The following is an 18,733-nucleotide window of genomic DNA, read 5'->3' on the forward strand; positions in this document are numbered from 1 at the left end:
ACAACGCCGCCTTAGTTTTAATCAATATTTAATAGTTTTAATCATATAACATGATTTATTTTGAAATAAATATGCATCTAATGTAAGATTAATATAATTCTCATTTATTAATTTGAAAATAATCAAAATTAACTAGAAAAATTCATCAAAAAGTCTCCTATATCAAATTTTTAGTAGTATCAAATTTAGTACATCACTGAAATAATATTAGATTTAAAATGTAAAAAAGCCAAATTGCCCAAACCCCCCAAAACCCCCCAAAAGGGTATTTTCGTTACGAAACAGTGAAAAATGACCATTTTCGAGATAAACTCTTAGTTCAGGGTTGTCTGGGGATATTTTGAAAGTTCAGGGTTTATTGGCGAGAAAAACGCATAGTCCAGAGACAATTTTTATAGTTCACTCTTATACTAATTAATATCTTCATCAGTAAAAAATAACCTTATTTTCTCAATTGGATCTGTCCATCAAGATTAAATTTTAAAATAATATCAGATTTAGTACATCACTGAAATAATATCAGATTTCAAATGTAAAAAGACCAAATTGCCCAAACCCCCCAAAATTCCCCAAAAGGGTATTTTCATCACGAAACAGTGAAAAATGACTATTTTCGAGTTAAACGCTGAGTTCAGGTTGTCTGGGGATATTTTGAAAGTTCATGATTCATTGGCGAGAAAAACGCATAATCCAGAGACTATTTTTGTAGTTCACTCTGAGGGTAAATAATGGTTGGGTCATGTTTGTTTTTTATAAATAAAGTAAAGAAAAGAAAAATATGACAATGACTATGCATGTACAGTTATTTTTGGACGAAAGAGTATATACTTACGGGTCATTTAGTGGCCACGTTTACTTGTAAAGGTAATATCTAAATTTTATCTCTCCTTCGGATATTCTTTTACTCAAAAGCTATAATTTATTTTGGTTTATATGATTGTATCTACCATGTCAAGATCACATTATATTTGTATTTCATGATATTTATCTCATTTCTACCTATATGACTGACTAATTTAATCCCGGATAAACTTCAGTTTAGCTATTCTATTTTTTATCTCACTATTATCTTGTCCAACGAACCGAACACCATCATACTTAATAACAATGTCCATTGAGCCAATTCACTCGATTTCACGTATCAGTTATCAGGCCGCCAAGTTATTAATTTCGGACTAATTCGACAAATATTATTTCGAGTGAGAAGTTTTCGATCAAAACCGCTTTTGTTTTCTAAATTTAATATGATTTGTAGGAAAAAGATGATGTGGATTAGTACGGCGGTGTGGGGGATAAATGCATGTGAATTTGGAAAGTGAAATTTATCAGATATGGGAAAACATGTTTGCTTCTTTATCACTTCAGATAACAGCTTTTTATTGCAGTGGGCGACAGAGAAGACAACCAAAGTTTGTACATTTAAATACTTGTGAGAAACAATTCCAGTTCTATGTTTCATTGTGATGTAATTTGATTTTACATTTTGTTTGATATGGTCCATGTACATTTTTTTATAAATATAGACTTGTGAATAAACATAGTCTGTACATGTCACAAACGGGCCCAATTCTACAATCATATGCAACTTATTTAGTTATTTGTGAAATATTTGGTATAGTCTATAGTGTATTGGGACAATCATATGCTACTTATTTAGATATTTGTGAAATATTTGGTATAGTCTATAGTGTATTCGAACGTAATCAATTGCTAACTGATCCTTAATTGCTAATCATAATTAATTTAAGATTATTGAATTTCAGAGATTTAATGATGTACCATGTGTAATTCCATTTTCATTTTTCAATGTTGAAAATATAGAATAACTATCAAAGTTAGAGTTTTGAATCGGATGTCAATATAGCCTATTACATATATCAATAAAATTTAATATTTACATTTTACACACATTATGTTGATATATTATGACAACTATGTTGATATTTAACTGTTTGTTAAAAAATTCATAAATTTCTAAAAAAAATTTAAATTTTGACATCCAAACATATGCAATTGGGATCTTGTTAGAATCCTTATGAAAAACTTTTAATTTGATATATGTTTTGTGATACTATTTTTTAAAAGTTAATTATAATTAATTTTGAGTTAAATGATATTAATACACATTTTTTTTCATTATATTGATTGAGCCTTGATTTAAAGATATACTAGTACTTAATGCCTACTCCCTCCGTCCCAGATAATTTGAGACACTTTGACCTGGCACGAATTTTAAGAAATCTAATGGAAAGTGAGTTGAAAAAGTTGGTGGAATGTGAGTCCTACTTTTAAAGTATTAGTTTTATAATAAAATGTGAGTATGAATGAGTTAGTGGAATATGGGGTCCACTACCAAAAATGGTAAAAGTGAAATGAAACAAATTATGTGAGACGGCCCGAAATAGAATACTGAGTCGAATTATCTGAGACGGAGGGAGTATCATTTAGTCGTAGTTAACAATTTTAAGATGATTTAGCAATATAACACATTATATATGGATTCCTAATTTTATCTTTTTCGAGTGAAAAAAAATTGAAAAATGAAATCTCGTTGTTCTGAAAAAGCAGAAAATTGTGCCCCTTTTTGTATGAAGCTTCATCAATTAGAAAATGAAAAGCAGGAAAGGTATCTTCTGAATCTATATTCCCATTGTAATAATAACTTTGCTTCCTCTGAATTCCGATATGGAAAACATCAATCATTCACCCAACTAACTCACTCTTTCTCACTTTCCCCTTCTTTCGTCATACCTTCACTTTTTCTCACTTCCCAAATCATACATCAATTCTGAATTGAAATTCAATAAATTTGATTCCATGCTGCCTTTTATGGTAATCCCGAAATTCAATTAATTAGATAGAATTAAATAGATATAAAATCGTAGGAATTCTTGAAATTTTGTTCTACTTATTTTGCAAATATAAATTAAAAAATTATCAATGCTTCCTTGTTCAAATTAATACTCACAACTTGATATTACAAATTTACAATCCATGACAAATCTCATGTTCCCTATAAATGCTTATTTATCATATACTCCTACTTTCTATGTGCATAAAAGATGTAGAATAGTAATTAGAAAATAAAAGATCTCATTGACTTCTAAAAAAGTTCTCTCTCTCTCAACCAAATTTCCACCCCCTTTTGTTTTTTTCCCCACTTTCTGAGGAAAAATTAATTCAATTTGTTACTCCTCACTATTCAAAACTCAAAACCAAATAAAACATATCCCATCCTTTCACACTCTTCCCGCTCACACTCTCACAAATGGACCTCCTCTTCTCATTCCTCCTCCTCTCCACATCCCTCCTTCACTCCTCCGCCGCCAACGACACGGCGGCGCTGGCCTCCTTCCGCTCCCAAACCGACCTCCACGGCGCCCTCCTCTCAAACTGGACCCCCACAACCACCCCATGCACTGCCAATTGGCTCGGCATAACATGCACCAACGGCCGCGTCGCCGCCGTGTCCCTCCCCTTCCTCAACCTCCGCGGCCCCATCGCCGCCCTCTCCTCCCTCGACCAGCTCCGCTTCCTCGACCTCCGCGGCAACCGCCTCAACGACTCCCTCTCCCCCCTCGCCCAATGCCTCAACCTCAAGCTCCTCTACCTCTCCGGCAACGACTTCTCCGCCGAGATACCCCCTCAATTCTCATCCCTCCACCGCCTCCTCCGCCTCGACCTCTCCAACAACAACCTCCGCGGCCCCATTCCCTCTCAACTCTCCAACCTCTCCCGCCTCCTCACCCTCAATCTCCAAGAAAACAAACTCTCCGGCCAAATCCCAAACTTCCTCGATTCCCTTCCACACCTCATACACTTAAACCTCTCCAACAACGAGCTCTCCGGCTTGCTGCCGGAGACTCTGCTTTCGCGATATGGCAACAGCAGCTTCTCCGGCAATCAAGCCCTCTGCGGGAAGACCCCTCTTCCCGACTGTTCAACCATCGCGGATAAGCCATCATCCCTTCCCAAAACAACCGTGCCGTCGAATCCCACCTCTCTCCCTCCGCCGCCGAAGAAGCACCACCACCGGCTGAGCACAGGCGAGATCATAGCTTTGGTGGCGGTGAATTTGCTGCTGCTACTGGTGATCGCGTCGTTTGGGATGCTGTGCTGCTGCTGCAAGGCCTCCACCGACGCGAGCTCGACCGTGGCCGGCAGCGACGGAAGGAAGCGGAGCAGCAGCTGCTCGAGAGCGAACGGAGACAGCGATGGCACCGACAAGAGCAAGCTCGTGTTTTTTGACAGGAAGAAGCAGTTTGAGCTGGATGAGCTTCTCCGAGCATCTGCGGAGATGCTCGGAAAAGGGAGCTTAGGTACGGTGTACCGAGCTGTTCTAGACGATGGCAGCGCCGTCGCCGTGAAGCGGCTCAAGGATTCGAATCCTTGCACTAGAAAAGAATTCGAGCAATACATGGATGTGATTGGAAAGCTTCGGCATCCAAATGTAGTGAGATTAAGAGCTTATTACTATGCCAGAGAAGAGAAGTTGCTTGTTTATGATTATCTGCCTAATGCCAGCCTTCATTCACTACTTCATGGTATGTAATGCAAATTATGAAATTAAACTTGTCTGTTTCCGGCAATGTTAGCTCTGTTTCTGACCATTTTTGTTATCGGAGTAGGGATGAGAGGGCCGGGAAGGATCCCGCTGGACTGGACGACGAGGATCAGCTTGATCCTCGGTGCAGCACGAGGGCTATCGAAAATCCATGAGGAATATGCAGGTTCAAGGATCCCTCATGGCAATGTGAGATCATCCAATGTTTTGTTGGACAAAAATGGCAATGCTTGCATTGCTGATTTCGGGCTGTCGTTGCTGCTGAACCCGGTCCATTCCATAGCTAGGCTGGGAGGGTACAGGGCACCAGAGCAGGGTGAGATCAAGCTCCTCTCGCAGAAGGCGGATGTGTATAGCTTCGGAGTTTTGCTGCTTGAAGTGCTCACCGGGAAAGCCCCTTTTCCTGCTGGGACGAAGGCCGGGGAGGAGGAGGAGTTGGCAGTGGTGGATTTGCCCAACTGGGTGAGATCCGTGGTGAGGGATGAGTGGACGGCTGAGGTGTTCGATCAAGAACTGTTGAGGTACAAGAATATTGAGGAGGAGCTGGTGTCCATGCTGCATGTGGCGATGGCATGCGTAGTGGCGCAGCCAGAGAAGAGGCCGGCGATGAGGGAGGTGGTGAGGATGATAGAGGAGATAAGGGTGGAGCAGTCGCCGTTGGGGGAGGACTATGACGATTCGCGTAACTCACTCTCGCCATCGCTAGCCACCACTGAAGATGGATTCGTCTGAAATCGTCGTTGCTACTGAGCTTGCAGTGTCTCGTTGCAGATTTGTTTGTTTAATTTTGTTATTATTGGGGATGTTGCGTTGATCTTTAGTCACTCCAAATTCAGCTGTTGTGATTCAGTTTTATCATTTCCATGATTGTTGTGAAAAGGGCTATGATATAGTTAATAATACATGTTGTTCTGCAAAAAGTTCTATATTCTTCAGTATTTACAATTGAGTTGAAGTCAACAATTAGTTTCTGAGATACTAATGCTGCTAACAACGTCATAATTTATTTCTTTCTTGCTAGTCTAAGACATGAAATCATATGTTAAAAAAATTGTCATTTGTCTTACGATCATACGGACATCCGACTAATCAAATTCAAGCCAAATAAGAAAAAATAATTCAAGGTATAACCTAAAGGGGGCTCAATCAAAGCCATATAAATACAGACGGCATTCTACACTATTGCACAAACAACTACTACATCATCTTTTAGGCTAATTAGAGTAGCATTGATAAACCTTACCAACTAAACATACAACAAGAAGTTAAATTATTAATGTGCCTATACTGAATTGAAGCCACATTCAACATATAGCACGTAATGTTAAGTAACTGGACCTGTTTGATCTATTAGAGTACCAACCCTTTCCCCACATAACGCCCTCGAAATATTTCCAGGCTCGTGAAGATTGAAGATGCCAACTGCAAAGAAAAATAGATAAAAATCAACGTGTGAGACAGATAACCAACCTATTGGTGGAAAAAAATGGAGGATATGTAAGTTTTAGGACCTGGGATCCCATTTTCCTCGCAGAATGTCACAGCCATCATGTCCATTGGAGACGCCCCCCTCGAAGCCAATTCCCTGAAGGAAATATGCTCTGCCGCTATGCTATTATTTCTAGCATCGCAAACATATACACCTTCCATGTTTGTACCTTTCAGGACTGCATCAGCGTGAACTGCAAAGAATTAAGGCACATTGTGATTTGAGGAATACATAAGAAACCATTAGATAAAGGATGCCATTAAGCAAGGACATACTCTCTGATGCTCGAAGCGCTGCAGCTGTATCTGTGGAGAAGAGAGGATTCCCTGTGCCAGCGCCAATACCACCAAAAATTACAACTCTTCCTTTTTCAAGATGCCGAATTGCCCGTTGCCTACTGTAAGGCTCAGCAACCTCTGGCATAGAAAATGCACTCTGTACGCGCGTCTGCACGCCCAGTTTCTCCAGAGCAGACTGCAGTAGTATGGAATTCATCACAGTTGCCATCATTCTGATTGTAGATGCCATTGCCGGATCAGTGAAAGAACTCAAATAAGAACCATATACAGCTTCTAGCACACATACTCAAATAAGAACTAAAATAAGACTGATGACAGATTCATGCGGGGAAAAATGGAATTGAAATTAATGTTTTGATAGGCATGTAAAAATTGAGAGCCAAAGTTTGAATAAGAAACAAAGTAAAGCATGCAAAACTGAATGTATAAGTCTTCAAGATCCGAGGAATTTAGTGCAAAATCGAAAAATTAACTCATAAAAAGCAAAAGGCAAGCTTACCCAATCTGATATGCAGTACACCTATCCAAGCCAGTTTGCTCAACCCATGCGTCCCCACAAAAGAAGTTGCGACCACCAACTACTATAGCTACCTAAGATTAAATTTTTGAAAGAAGGACAAAGAAGTTGAAAGTAAAAGAAAAAAAGAAAAAGAAATGAAGATTACATGGCAGGAAATTTAAAGACAACCTTGCGAATAGAAGGCTTTAAACTAGTACCTGAACACCAACATGGCATGCTATTGAAACTTCTGTTGCAATCAGCATGGCCACCTATAATATGTCAAAGAGATCAAGCAATTCAAACTCCAGATTCAGGAGCAGAGACAGCAGGAATTCAAAGACATTCAACAACAAAGAGGGGACAAGGTTATTGAGCAAGTTATACATGTATAATGAAGTACATATACAATCAAGTTAGCGGCTATTCTTTTATAGGCATCAACACATAGCAATTCACTCCGAAGGAGAAAAGGTTATAGATTTGAGGAGATATAGCGTTTGCAATTGCAGCAAGCCGGAAAGGTACCCCTTCACTATATCAATTAGGTTCACATCCATAGATAGCACAATTTCATGGCATATGATGGAACTAAAGATGCATGGACTCTCCGGAGGCAAATAGAGTCAAGCGAAATTAAGTTAGAAATAAACCTTCGGTTCAATATTGTTAGGAGCACTTCCAGCTAGAGCAGCTCCACTAATTTTCAACACGACTCTCCTCCATCTGAGGTTATTTGATGGTTTCGACTTCATGCTGTTAATCTGACTACCAGAACAATTGACTATTGTTCCTAGTCTGCCCCAAAACAGTTCAACATTAGGAGAAAATAAATAACCCACGGATCCTTGATAGATTAAATAAAATTGCTCATTCGACTGTGTACCTCTTGGTCTGCCTAGTCGAGTACGACACCCCTCCGGCGCCAGACGATTTCTCCTCCTCGACGGCAGCTTTGGCAGCGATACAATTGCCGACGATTTGCTCCATCTGTTTAAACCACGGCCAGTGGCTGGTCAACACGCCGCCGTTGCTCAGCCGGTGCCTCTCAAGCTTATACCGCTTCTTCAAGTTATCGACCTTGTTCTTACACTGCTCCACGCTCTTGGACTGATTCTCGCACCTCTCGCTGACCATGGCTGCCACCTCCTCCCAATCCCGGCCCCTCAGATTGCCCCGGTTCAGCTGCACGAATTTCTCGCTGTACGCCTCAAGCAGGCACGAGATCGCCGTGTCGCTCCACTCCTCCCTGTCCTTGCGGTAGTCTCCGCCAGCACTGGCGGAGGAGGGCAATCTGGTCCTTTTGGAGGTGCCGCTGTGGATGTCATCTCGATCGGTGAGGCGCTTGGTCGATAGCGAGTTCGGATCGGAATCGAAAGGGTCGGAATCGTGTTCGTACGGGTGGATCTGGTATGGGGAGGCGGTGGCGGTGGAGGGCGGGGCAGAGTTAGGGTTTTGGGGGTCGTCGAGGAGGGAAAAGTCGTCGTCACAAGCGGCCATGGACGGCGTCAGCTGACGGAAACGGAGACGGACGTGAAAACGTGGCGCCGTTAAAGGATAATGGAATTTGGGAAATTTTGCAGGTGTTAGCCTGTTAGGGGTAGGGGCGCTGCCCAAGTGGCGTTACATTCGTGACGAGTCCGTTAGGTGGGCACGTGAGTGGGCCCATTTTCGCCTTATAATTTTGGATCTAATTTTAAATCTATATTAATAAAGTTATTTTTCTACTATTTTATAAAGAATTGTTTTTATTATTTTAGAAAGTATAAATAAATTAATTGTGTTATTTCTATTTTGAACAAAATGTAATTTTTTTTATTTTATTTTTTTTTACTTTATTTACTATTTATTTAAAATGTTATGTGGTGAAGAAAAATACCTTTATATAAAACGAAGAGAGTATAGCAGAAGCCTAATTTGTCTTTAGTACCTGTTTTCTCTACTCAATTAAATTAATTGAAGTGAATTGACACTACTCCCTGTTAAATAAGTTAACTGACTTAATTGAAGTGAATTAATACTACTCCGTGTAAAGTTTTCTTCTTTAATTGATTCAAAGTATTTATTAGATCTAAAGTTATTTTAATTCTACTAATAAGCACTTCTCATTCCCATACGTGCTATATACATACGTGGCGTTTTCCACTACTTCATTTATTCATCCAGTAAATATTCAACGTGTCATAAATACAAAAATTGACAAGGTTCCGATTTAATTATCTATGGACAAGAAATAATGGAACAATTCGCTTCTAGCGCCGGTAATATTTGCCATATTTGGAAGATGCCTAAATCAAGTCACATTTTTCTTAATAGTTTATCTGAATTAAAACGACACATTTCATTTTCCGCTAACTTTCTCCATGTAATTAATACATCCAACTACATTTTCTCTCTTCAATTAAATACATTAGTTAATAACTCCTAAAATCTCATGTCGACTAAAAAATGTGTCATGGAAGGAAGAGAGTACCTCATGAATATCTTTATTTTAAATAAAAATAAACAGGATTTTATAAATATCACATTGAGCTCGACTTGTGCAAAATTCCACGTTTTTTAACAACAAACAAGAAACCAAAAATAATGCTCGTGAAAGTGGTACCTTGTGGAACCTACGTTGTACCCAAGAGGTGGAAAGCGTAAACCAGGGAGGGATGTTTTCGTTGGCAAAAAGAAATCTTAGAGAGAGAGACTAGAAACAAGTTGCACTATATAGCCACCAAATCAATTCTATAATTTTCTGCTTCAATTACTGCTACTCGCAAGAAATCGAAGACAATCAAGATGCATTCAAATCATTTGCTGCTCGAGGAGCCAATCCGGATGGCCACCATCCTTGAGCCATCCAAACCGGTATCACTTTTCGCTGTTTTGATTTTTGAGCGGATCGATACTAGCCGTTTGCGGTTTGGATTTCTGTCACTCATCTGCTGGTGTATATGCAGAGTTTCTTCCCTGCTATGACGAAGATCGTCGGGACGCTCGGCCCGCGCTCTCGATCCGTAGAAGTTATTTCCGATTGCCTTAAGACTGGAATGTCCGGTAATTGATTCAACCTTTTAGTTATTTCCGATTGCCTTAAGACTGGAATGTCTGGTAATTGATTCAACCTTTTTTTTTTGGAGATATTTATCTTTTTGTATTTATCCTATTCTGGATTTTGATCGTATTTAGTTTGTTATTTTTTTTTTTTGTTTTTTTGTTAATTTTCCGAACGTGGCAGTTGCGAGATTTGATTTTTCATGGGGCGATGCGGACTCTCACCAGGAGACTTTGGAGAATCTGAAGACTGCAATTAAGAGCACTACGAAACTCTGTGCTGTAAGTCTATTGAACTATTGGATTTTATAATTATTTGATTTTGAATTATTTTTTCATATTTACAGCTGGAGAGACTGAAATAAAGCATGCAAATTTGATGATGTTGGGTTTGAACATGTTTTCAGGTTATGCTAGACACCGTAGGTGCTGAAATGCAAGTTGTTAATAAGCGTGAGACATCTATAACACTTAAAGCCGAAGACAAGGTTACTTTGACTCCTGATCAAGGTCAAGAAGCGACATCTGCAGTTTTGCCGATCAACTTTGCTGGATTGGCTAAGGTTCTCTAACTATTTTCCTAGTGCAATTTGTTTGCTGTTTAACCCATCCACTGTTGTCAATTTGTGATTCGAAGGAGCAAGTTTATTTGCTTTACTGTTATGAATTTTTTTATATGTTTAAAGCAACATTATTTACAGCTGCTATTGTTGCCTGAGCTGCTAATATGATTCTAGCTATCACTATCACTGTCTGTGTTACTTCTAAGAGTACTACTCCATTCTTTCGACATCATTAATTTGCTCTAGGCCTCTTTCATGTTGTACATCCTAATCAAGGTCCATGTTTGCAGGCTGTAAAGAAGGGTGACACCATTTTTGTCGGTCAGTACCTATTCACGGGAAGTGAGACGACTTCTGTATGGCTGGAGGTAGGAGGTGTACATATGTAGTGTTTTTCATTTTTTAAGTTCTCCTAGTTGTGTTGTCCCATTCTATTAATCACTCTCACATGTCTAGCTGTCTTTGCAATGTCAGTGGGCTTGTCTGAATCAGTTTTCTATTATTGATTTGCTTCTCCTTTTCTTTTTTTCCTACATTACCTATGTGTACTTGGTTCTTGAGTTTGTTCATCTTCCTCCGGATTTTTTCGCCCTGATTCCATTTTGAATAAATTCTTGTGATAGAATCGAACATGAGCCTGTATACACTAAGTACACTTTCTTTTGCATTTTATGCCTTATGCTTGATATATAATTAGTTATTTCAGTGATATTTATTACTTTTCATTTGTGATTTGGCTGGCAGGTTGATGAAGTCAAGGGGGATGATGTGGTTTGTGTTACCAAGAACTCTGCGACCTTGGCAGGATCACTATTTACATTGCATGCTTCACAAATTCGAATTGATTTGCCTACTCTATCTGAAAAGGACAAGGAGGTGAGTTCTGCAAACCTTGCAATAACTGTTTGACTTGCAAGGGGTTTAAATATGATTTTAACCACAATATGATTCTAAATGACTCATTGTTGAAATTAGCAGTAAATGGTTCGCACTTCCAAACTTTATCAAGGGGTTTAAATATGATTTTAACCACAATACTTGTAAGGCGAGAAGGAAACTGAAAAGTCACCACCTTCAAACCTAAACCTTCAAGCAGTTTCCTTGTACCTTCCTGTATTACTCATGGTGAAATTCAAACCTATGAAAGTAGTGTGCAATTTGGCATCTGAAGCATGTCTATTTATTTGAGTTGCTGATGATTAACTAGAAGTTATATTTGGTTATTCCTTTATATGTCTGTCTTATCCTATCTTTTCAATTTTGATTTTAATATTCAAGACATATCACTTCTGTTTCAGGTTATCAGCACTTGGGGTGTTAAGAATAAAATAGATTTTCTTTCGCTATCCTACACACGGCACGCAGAGGATGTCCGTGAGGTAAAGTGGCTGAGGAAAAACTGTTTTGATTTCTTTTTAATGTGAATTCCACGTATATAGTTTCCTTGAAGATGATAATTTTTCTTTGCAGGCCCGTGATTTTCTGTCAAAACATGGTGATCTGAGTCAGACTCAAATATTTGCTAAAATTGAAAATGTAGAGGTATGCTGAGGCTGCAACGCAATCTCTAATGGCGGGTTGTGTTTTTACAAGAGATGAGCGAGTGGCTCATAAACTTTAACTTACTGGTATCTGCAGGGTTTAACCCATTTTGACGAGATCCTACAGGAGGCTGATGGTATCATCCTGTCTCGCGGGAATCTTGGCATAGACCTCCCACCTGAGAAGGTCAGCATTTGTTTATGCAAAATCTTGCTTTGTATTCCCCATCTGTTTGTTTTGATTTTTTGAAATTGTGATTGCCACTGAGGCATTCTGACTTTGAGCTGCATTCCACATGTCTATATGTACATGAAGAAGCACTATGTTTATGTAGTTTTTTTTGTGAATGTATTTATCTAGTTAGTACCTCAAGTTTCAAGGCTATGCTCTATAGCTGTAATTTTTTTCATTTGGAATTTTCAAGTGTCCTGGTTGGTCATTATATATTCAGGACTGTCGCACTTTGACCTTTGAAAAAGTAATATACGCACATTTTGGCCTCTGTGGGTGGGATGTTATAATCTTGCATATTGCTTGCATGTAATATGATTTCTTCGCTCTACTCTATAATTTTTAGAGTAATTTCTTTCCTCTGTATCTGTAGGTGTTCTTGTTTCAGAAGTCTGCTGTTTACAAATGTAACATGGCTGGAAAGCCTGCAGTTGTAACTCGCGTTGTTGATAGCATGACGGACAATTTGAGGCCCACTCGTGCTGAGGCAACTGATGTTGCTAATGCTGTTTTGGATGGTAAGTGACTGACAATCTTAGTTGGAAAAACGTAAATGCTTGGCCGTGTTTTGTTAAAAGCAGTTTTTGTGAATTGGCATTCCTTCACTATTAATTGTCCAAGGGCATTCTTTGTACTTGGTTACTATATTTGAATTATCATCAGTCTTCTTTAATTGTTGGTCAATTTATATCAGCTGGCTGAACCATGGTGATAATGTATATTTCAGGATGTGATGCTATTCTTCTTGGTGCTGAGACCTTGCGTGGATTGTATCCTGTGGAAACTATTTCTACCGTTGGGAAAATCTGTGCTGAGGTATATTGTCTTTCACCTCTGCATTTGTTTGGCTTGATATTAGCTGTTGTTGATATCTTTATATGGTGTTCTGTTTCCTGTACATTACAATTTGAGGTTTCTTGATTTTAACAGCTTCAGTTTTTTTTGTCTAATGCAATATGTTTACTCGCAATGAATTTTCATTTTCCATAACTACCTATTGCATTTTAAAAATAAAATGCTTTGAAGGTGTATATTTTACGTTTCACCCAATCAGATTCCCATCTTATTCATGTTTATTCTTTGAGCAAGTACAGTTACACTCTCTAAGCTTCTATGTTTTATTTCTACTAGGCAAAGCACTAAAGTTTGTTTCTTTAATTGTCATTAATATCAAAATATATAAAAGCCTATTTCATTCCCATCAATAGCAGAAACTTTGGACTAACATATATCTTCTGGGCGCTCACCCCTTATATGAAGTATTCTTGGCTAGTCTCACTGTCCTTATTGACAAACACTTGAGCAAATCTAACTGCAGTTTCCCCTTTTTGTCATAGGCAGAGAAGGTCTTCAATCAAGATCAATACTTCAAGAGGACAGTAAAGTTTGTTGGTGAACCAATGACTCACTTGGAATCTATTGCTTCCTCTGCGGTATGTTGCGAACAACTGAAGAATAACAATGTGAAATTTAAATAGCAAAAGAATTATGAATAGATCTTTCTGCCCCATAATTGTGCTTTCAGTGTTTGCTTTAGATCATCATATTAAGACACTCTATCTGCACTTTATCTTAGGTCCGTGCGGCCCTTAAAGTTAAGGCATCTGTCATAATATGCTTTACGTCATCTGGAAGAGCTGCAAGGTATTGTTTTCTTTGTCAGATACATATAAACTGATACTAAGAATCTAAGATGCACTTCATTTTAGCATCATCTCAACATCTTCCTTTCTATGCAGATTGATTGCAAAGTACAGGCCAACAATGCCTGTGTTATCTGTTGTCATTCCTCGCCTGAAGACAAATCAGCTGAAGTGGAGTTTTAGCGGTGCATTTGAGGTAAACTTTAGCTCCACATCAAGATAATATTTTTATTATGAAACCTGAATTCGACTTTACAAACCTTACAGTGTGGTTATAGCATCCTCACCTCTTTGTGGCATATGCCAGCATTCAGTCCCCACCCTCCCCTTAAGCTTTAAAATGCTCCAATTCCAGAACAATTTTATTTGATGGCTCTATTTTCATATTAACAAGGAAGGTTGTTATGGCTATATAATGACATCCAGATATATGTCATAAATTTTCGTTCGTGCAATATTGTTTTTATACTTAATCTGATTGAGGCAGTAGGAAAAGCTATGCCTGTATTGCGTAGGAGATTAGTTGGCACAGATCTAACTGCTTTTCTCCTGCTTTTTTTTGTGATCGTCCTTCTTCAAGTTCTGTTATATTTGTTTCCTAGTGAGGTGCTTATAATGTTTCTGCATATGTTCAGGCTAGGCAATCACTTGTAGTGCGGGGCCTTTTCCCCTTGCTCGCTGATCCTCGGCATCCAGTAAGTACCTTGTCTTTTCCTTCGATCATATTTGCATTATGGATGCAAAACTACTATGGCCATATCACATTTGTATGAGAGTTCTTTTTAATGTCAAATTCTTGCACAAAGCCACATCAATTTGATATAGTCTTAAGTGCTTTTGCTTAAATTCATATCATCAAGTTTGCCTGACTTTGCAAACACTACCCATTCTGATCATGTTTTTATAAGAGTTGGATTATTTGAATTTTCGTACATGCTCTTGTTTCATGGAGTACTATGGATCTGTTTATCCTCGACTGTGGACTGACTGTTCATCTTACAGGCTGAGTCCACAAACGCAACAAATGAGTCTGTTTTGAAGGTTGCACTTGATCATGGAAAAGCTTCTGGAGTTATCAAGTCCCACGATCGAGTAGTTGTATGCCAGAAAGTCGGAGATGCTTCTGTGGTGAAGATCATCGAACTTGAAGATTAAAATACATGATGGAGACAAACATTATACCAAAGCACAACATCAAACTGTTTTTTTAGTTCTTTGTTTTTGGTGGGCAAGTTTGAGGGACATGAACCTAGTAGGCATCACCATGAGTTTGGATGTTGGTTTTGGATGGCTATAGATCATTGGCACCCCTTTTTTTGAAAGAATGGTGGGTCGGTGTACTATTTACCACGATGTAATTCTTAAAAACAAGTAGTACTCCATTATTGGTGGTTGCAAACCATGAGGGAGGGTGTTTGTGAGAAAATAACCGCCCTGGATGTCTTTGTCATGAAGACATTAACTCATTCGAGTAATAATATCAAAATAATGTACTAGTAAATTATTCAATGGTGTGTCCATGATTGTAGGGAATTTTAAAATGATCATTAATTGAAGATCTATAGTACGGAAAGTGCAGAGTTTGTTATATGAGTTTGATTCTGCGGTGCTCCGTAATGTGCAAGGGGAAGGAAATTTCATTGTTGACTTTCTGTCACATTATGCATACAACTTTCATAAATGTGTCTGTGTTTTAGAGTCCCCTCTCTTGGGTCTTAGTATTTGGTTGATACATGATGATTAGGTGTTTCTTACGTTCGTTAGTTTGTAATCGAGCTCTGTCTGCTTTTTTACCAAGAAAGAAAAATGATTCAGCCGCATTATTGTGGCGTTTGGTTTAGTTGTTTGCTTCGATTGTTTTCAATGGGGCTACGGTACTATTGGGATTTGCTTGAAGCATCCATAATGGTGCGAACTAGTGTTGGGACTATAGTTCGCAACATCAGCATTTCTTAGTCCAGACTAGCCTCCTGCAGTGGTTCGTCAGTGGATATTGTCGGCCTCCAGTGGATGGACGAGCGCGGATGAGGTTCACTTGAAACACACAATGCACCATTGTGGATGCTCTTAAGCTTTGCTCCATTCGATCAAAAACTTAAACCAGAGTTCGAAGAGGTTTCTTTTTCCTTTGACAGACTTAATGCTCAGTTGTATAGCTTTGAATACTTTGATGCGTGCAAAGGAGTAGATAAAATTTATTGATGTGGTGTTTGGCCATAGGTTTATATTTACATCAATTGGGGCATTGTGTGTTTAGGTTGCAATCTTTGATATACCAGAAAACGAACAAAATCAAATGTACCCCTATTTTGAGAAATTTCAGAAAAAGGGATTAAATGTGCTGATCTTTTGAAATTTGAGATTAAATTTATTGACTTTTTGAAATATAGGATCGATGCATGCAAATTTTTGAACAAAGGTAAGAGAATTTAATCCCTAATTTTGGAAGGTACACATATTTCATTCCTCTTTTATGAAATCTCTCATTTTGTATGACTAGCAAGTTGAAGGCTACAAAGGTAATTTGATCTCACTAACGAAATGATATACCCTCTATATTAACGGATAACTAACAAGGAAACAGGCCCTTATGCTTAGTAGCCTAGATGTGATAATTCTAGTTAAGCTACAAACCTGATTATTGACCAGTCTAAAATAAATTAAGTTCACCATTGTAGCAACAAGCGCCCATGGCCTAATGGATAAGGCGTCTGACTTCTAATCAGGCGATTGTGGGTTCGAGTCCCACTGGGCGTGTTTGTTTTCATTCAGTTAATTTTTTCTGGATAAATTTAAGACTCGCAATCACTTGTCAACGATGAGTATATAATAATTCACACTCATTTTAGGATCTAAACTTTCAAGGGCTAGTCAATTTATAGAGTTATGGTTGGTGAATGTGAATCGTACAACAGATTGGAATGAAATGGAATAGTTATTCTTTTGCTCATTATCATTACACTGCTTGATGATGTTTCTTCGGTTAAAAATCATCTTTCTCCAAAAAGGAATAACCATTTCATCCACAAGTCATTGATATACCATTCACAATGATATAACATAGCTATGATTATACTTTCTTCCTCTGCCATTAAATATTTCAATTTTTTTTCTTTTTCACTGATAAATATCTCATTTAATTTTTACTATATTCAGCAGAGGACTTCACATTTAGCTAACTCACTTTACTTATATTTTATTATAAATCAAATATAAAATATGACATACATCCCATTAAATTTTTAACTCACTTTCTTTTATAAAGTTAAATAATTTTTTAAATTTGAGCTCGTAAAAAATGAAAAATTTATTCTTGGACAAATGGAGTAATATTTACATATTAAACATATTTTGAATACTTTATTAATATTAATAATATATTAGTACAAATTAAGTTTAAAAAATATTTAATATTACCATTTTCGTTAAAGGACAAAAAAATATTAAATAAATTTAAACTTGTATTTAATATTTTTCATATAATAAATATTAATTGATCTATATATAAAAAACCTTTTTATGTCCATATAAGAGCATCCCCATCGCTGCTCGCCCCGAAGGACGGCGTCCGTGCCGACTGTGCCACACCCCCTGTCCGTCGCTGTGCTCGCGCCACTGCACGTTGCTGCTCGATAACAAGAGCAGTTCGTGCCGCTGAGCAGGGCGACGTGGCATTGCGTGATTGGCTCGTTTTTATTCCGTTAAATTTATTTATTTTTTTAAAAATCATAACAATCGAAAATAATCTGGAAAAAAGAATAAATATTTATTTTCAGATTCCCAAAAATATAGTTATTATTTTACTGTTGTCTTCAAATTTTTTTGATTTTTTTTAAAAAAAAAATTATCCAAAAATCATCTATAAATACTCACATTCATCAACCATTCTTTACATCAAATTATTTCTCATTTATACTTCAAAGTTTTGTGTATTTTTAATGTATTTTAATATTGTGCAAATATTTTTATTTAAATTGAATAATAGAATGATGGGACCCTTGAGCATGTCCTTGCGGAAGAGCATAAATGTGGGTGTTGTGCTCTTGCTAAAGAGCAGAGAGTAAGAATGGGGATGCTCTAACGAATAACATAAGTAATAAAAATCACAGCTTGTTAAAATATTAGAAGAAAACCTCGAAATTGTTTCTTTTATGTCTTGGAGAATATTGTGGTCCTTATGCTTTATACCTTCTAATATTCTCTTAATAAAAATTACTCATGTTGATAGTCTTATTAATGTTGTCGTAGGGTAGGTGTGCTTTCATTTTCATATTGACAATAAACGACATAAAATTAACATAATTTTCAAAGTGTTAGAATAAAATCTCTCGATACATTATTAAGATTTTTGAATGCTATAGGAGACGATTTTACAATTTGTAATTCTCATCATTCTGTCCAGAAAAGGAGATGAGTAATTATTTTGTTTACATCTAATTGATTTGGTTATAATTTTTTGTTAAAACGTAAAAGTGGTGTTATTATATGCAATCAACTTTTTTCTTTTATGCATACCTCTTAGAAATAGTAATAATAGATTTAAATATTAATTCTCTCACCAATCGCACTCCTACAACCAAGGCCAAGGGTACCAAAAATTCTTACTTGGTACCGACATTAACTGTTTAATTACCCTGCTTACTTGATAACATTCTACCACAATTTCATCTTTATTTAATGAGCACCGAGTGGTGTTCACTTTTGCGCCTATAACGTGTCAAACAAAATATGCATGCACATAGGTCGAATTGTCGAACGATAGAGTAGTTAATGTAAGATAGAGTAGTTAATGTACTATGAGATAATAGGCTCGAGTTCAATCCATTATAATGCAATTTTTAAATTTCTATTCATTTACGTA

The 18,733-nt window shown here is 37.5% G+C and overlaps 3 protein-coding genes and 1 non-coding gene across 4 annotated transcripts; 3 read left to right on the forward strand and 1 right to left on the reverse strand.

The window, feature by feature from the left end:
* Nucleotides 1-3,101: 3,101 nt before the first annotated feature.
* Nucleotides 3,102-5,428, forward strand: LOC125200705 (leucine-rich repeat receptor-like protein kinase PXC1). Its single transcript, XM_048098443.1, has 2 exons — nt 3,102-4,544; nt 4,629-5,428. The coding sequence occupies exons 1-2, from the start codon at nt 3,269-3,271 to the stop codon at nt 5,294-5,296; spliced, it is 1,944 nt and encodes a 647-aa protein (XP_047954400.1). The 5' UTR covers nt 3,102-3,268; the 3' UTR covers nt 5,297-5,428.
* A 241-nt stretch (nt 5,429-5,669) lies between these two features.
* LOC125200706 (uridylate kinase) lies at nt 5,670-8,440 on the reverse strand. The gene is made up of 7 exons (XM_048098444.1): nt 7,738-8,440; nt 7,505-7,649; nt 7,070-7,123; nt 6,852-6,943; nt 6,329-6,564; nt 6,076-6,246; nt 5,670-5,986 (listed from the first exon to the last, which is right to left on the reverse strand). The coding sequence occupies exons 1-7, from the start codon at nt 8,349-8,351 to the stop codon at nt 5,889-5,891; spliced, it is 1,410 nt and encodes a 469-aa protein (XP_047954401.1). The 5' UTR covers nt 8,352-8,440; the 3' UTR covers nt 5,670-5,888.
* Nucleotides 8,441-9,437: 997 nt separating this feature from the next.
* Nucleotides 9,438-15,381, forward strand: LOC125201036 (pyruvate kinase 1, cytosolic). Its single transcript, XM_048098911.1, has 16 exons — nt 9,438-9,707; nt 9,800-9,896; nt 10,078-10,175; nt 10,301-10,456; nt 10,747-10,824; nt 11,201-11,332; nt 11,755-11,835; nt 11,927-11,998; nt 12,095-12,184; nt 12,603-12,747; nt 12,957-13,045; nt 13,567-13,662; nt 13,806-13,873; nt 13,969-14,068; nt 14,508-14,567; nt 14,875-15,381. The coding sequence occupies exons 1-16, from the start codon at nt 9,639-9,641 to the stop codon at nt 15,025-15,027; spliced, it is 1,584 nt and encodes a 527-aa protein (XP_047954868.1). The 5' UTR covers nt 9,438-9,638; the 3' UTR covers nt 15,028-15,381.
* A 1,175-nt stretch (nt 15,382-16,556) lies between these two features.
* Nucleotides 16,557-16,629, forward strand: TRNAR-UCU. The gene has a single exon. It is a non-coding gene; the product is annotated as a tRNA-Arg (tRNA).
* The last annotated feature ends 2,104 nt before the right edge of the window (nt 16,630-18,733 follow it).

The sequence above is a fragment of the Salvia hispanica genome, chromosome 1, assembly GCF_023119035.1.
Source record: "Salvia hispanica cultivar TCC Black 2014 chromosome 1, UniMelb_Shisp_WGS_1.0, whole genome shotgun sequence".
NCBI lineage: Eukaryota > Viridiplantae > Streptophyta > Magnoliopsida > Lamiales > Lamiaceae > Salvia > Salvia hispanica.

What these genes read in the sequence shown, in the direction of transcription:
- LOC125200705 (XM_048098443.1), top strand. Translation starts at nt 3,269, where the DNA reads ATGGACCTCCTCTTCTCATTCCTCCTCCTCTCCACATCCCTCCTTCAC. An exon ending in CCTTCATTCACTACTTCATG is followed by an intron (nt 4,545 to 4,628) that starts GTATGTAATGCA and finishes TTATCGGAGTAG; the next exon opens with GGATGAGAGGGCCGGGAAGG.
- LOC125200706 (XM_048098444.1), bottom strand. Translation starts at nt 8,351, where the DNA reads ATGGCCGCTTGTGACGACGACTTTTCCCTCCTCGACGACCCCCAAAAC. An exon ending in CATGCCATGTTGGTGTTCAG is followed by an intron (nt 6,944 to 7,069) that starts GTACTAGTTTAA and finishes ATTTAATCTTAG; the next exon opens with GTAGCTATAGTAGTTGGTGG. An exon ending in TGTACTGCATATCAGATTGG is followed by an intron (nt 6,565 to 6,851) that starts GTAAGCTTGCCT and finishes ATCTACAATCAG; the next exon opens with AATGATGGCAACTGTGATGA.
- LOC125201036 (XM_048098911.1), top strand. Translation starts at nt 9,639, where the DNA reads ATGCATTCAAATCATTTGCTGCTCGAGGAGCCAATCCGGATGGCCACC. An exon ending in ACTTTGCTGGATTGGCTAAG is followed by an intron (nt 10,457 to 10,746) that starts GTTCTCTAACTA and finishes CCATGTTTGCAG; the next exon opens with GCTGTAAAGAAGGGTGACAC. An exon ending in TGCTAATGCTGTTTTGGATG is followed by an intron (nt 12,748 to 12,956) that starts GTAAGTGACTGA and finishes TGTATATTTCAG; the next exon opens with GATGTGATGCTATTCTTCTT.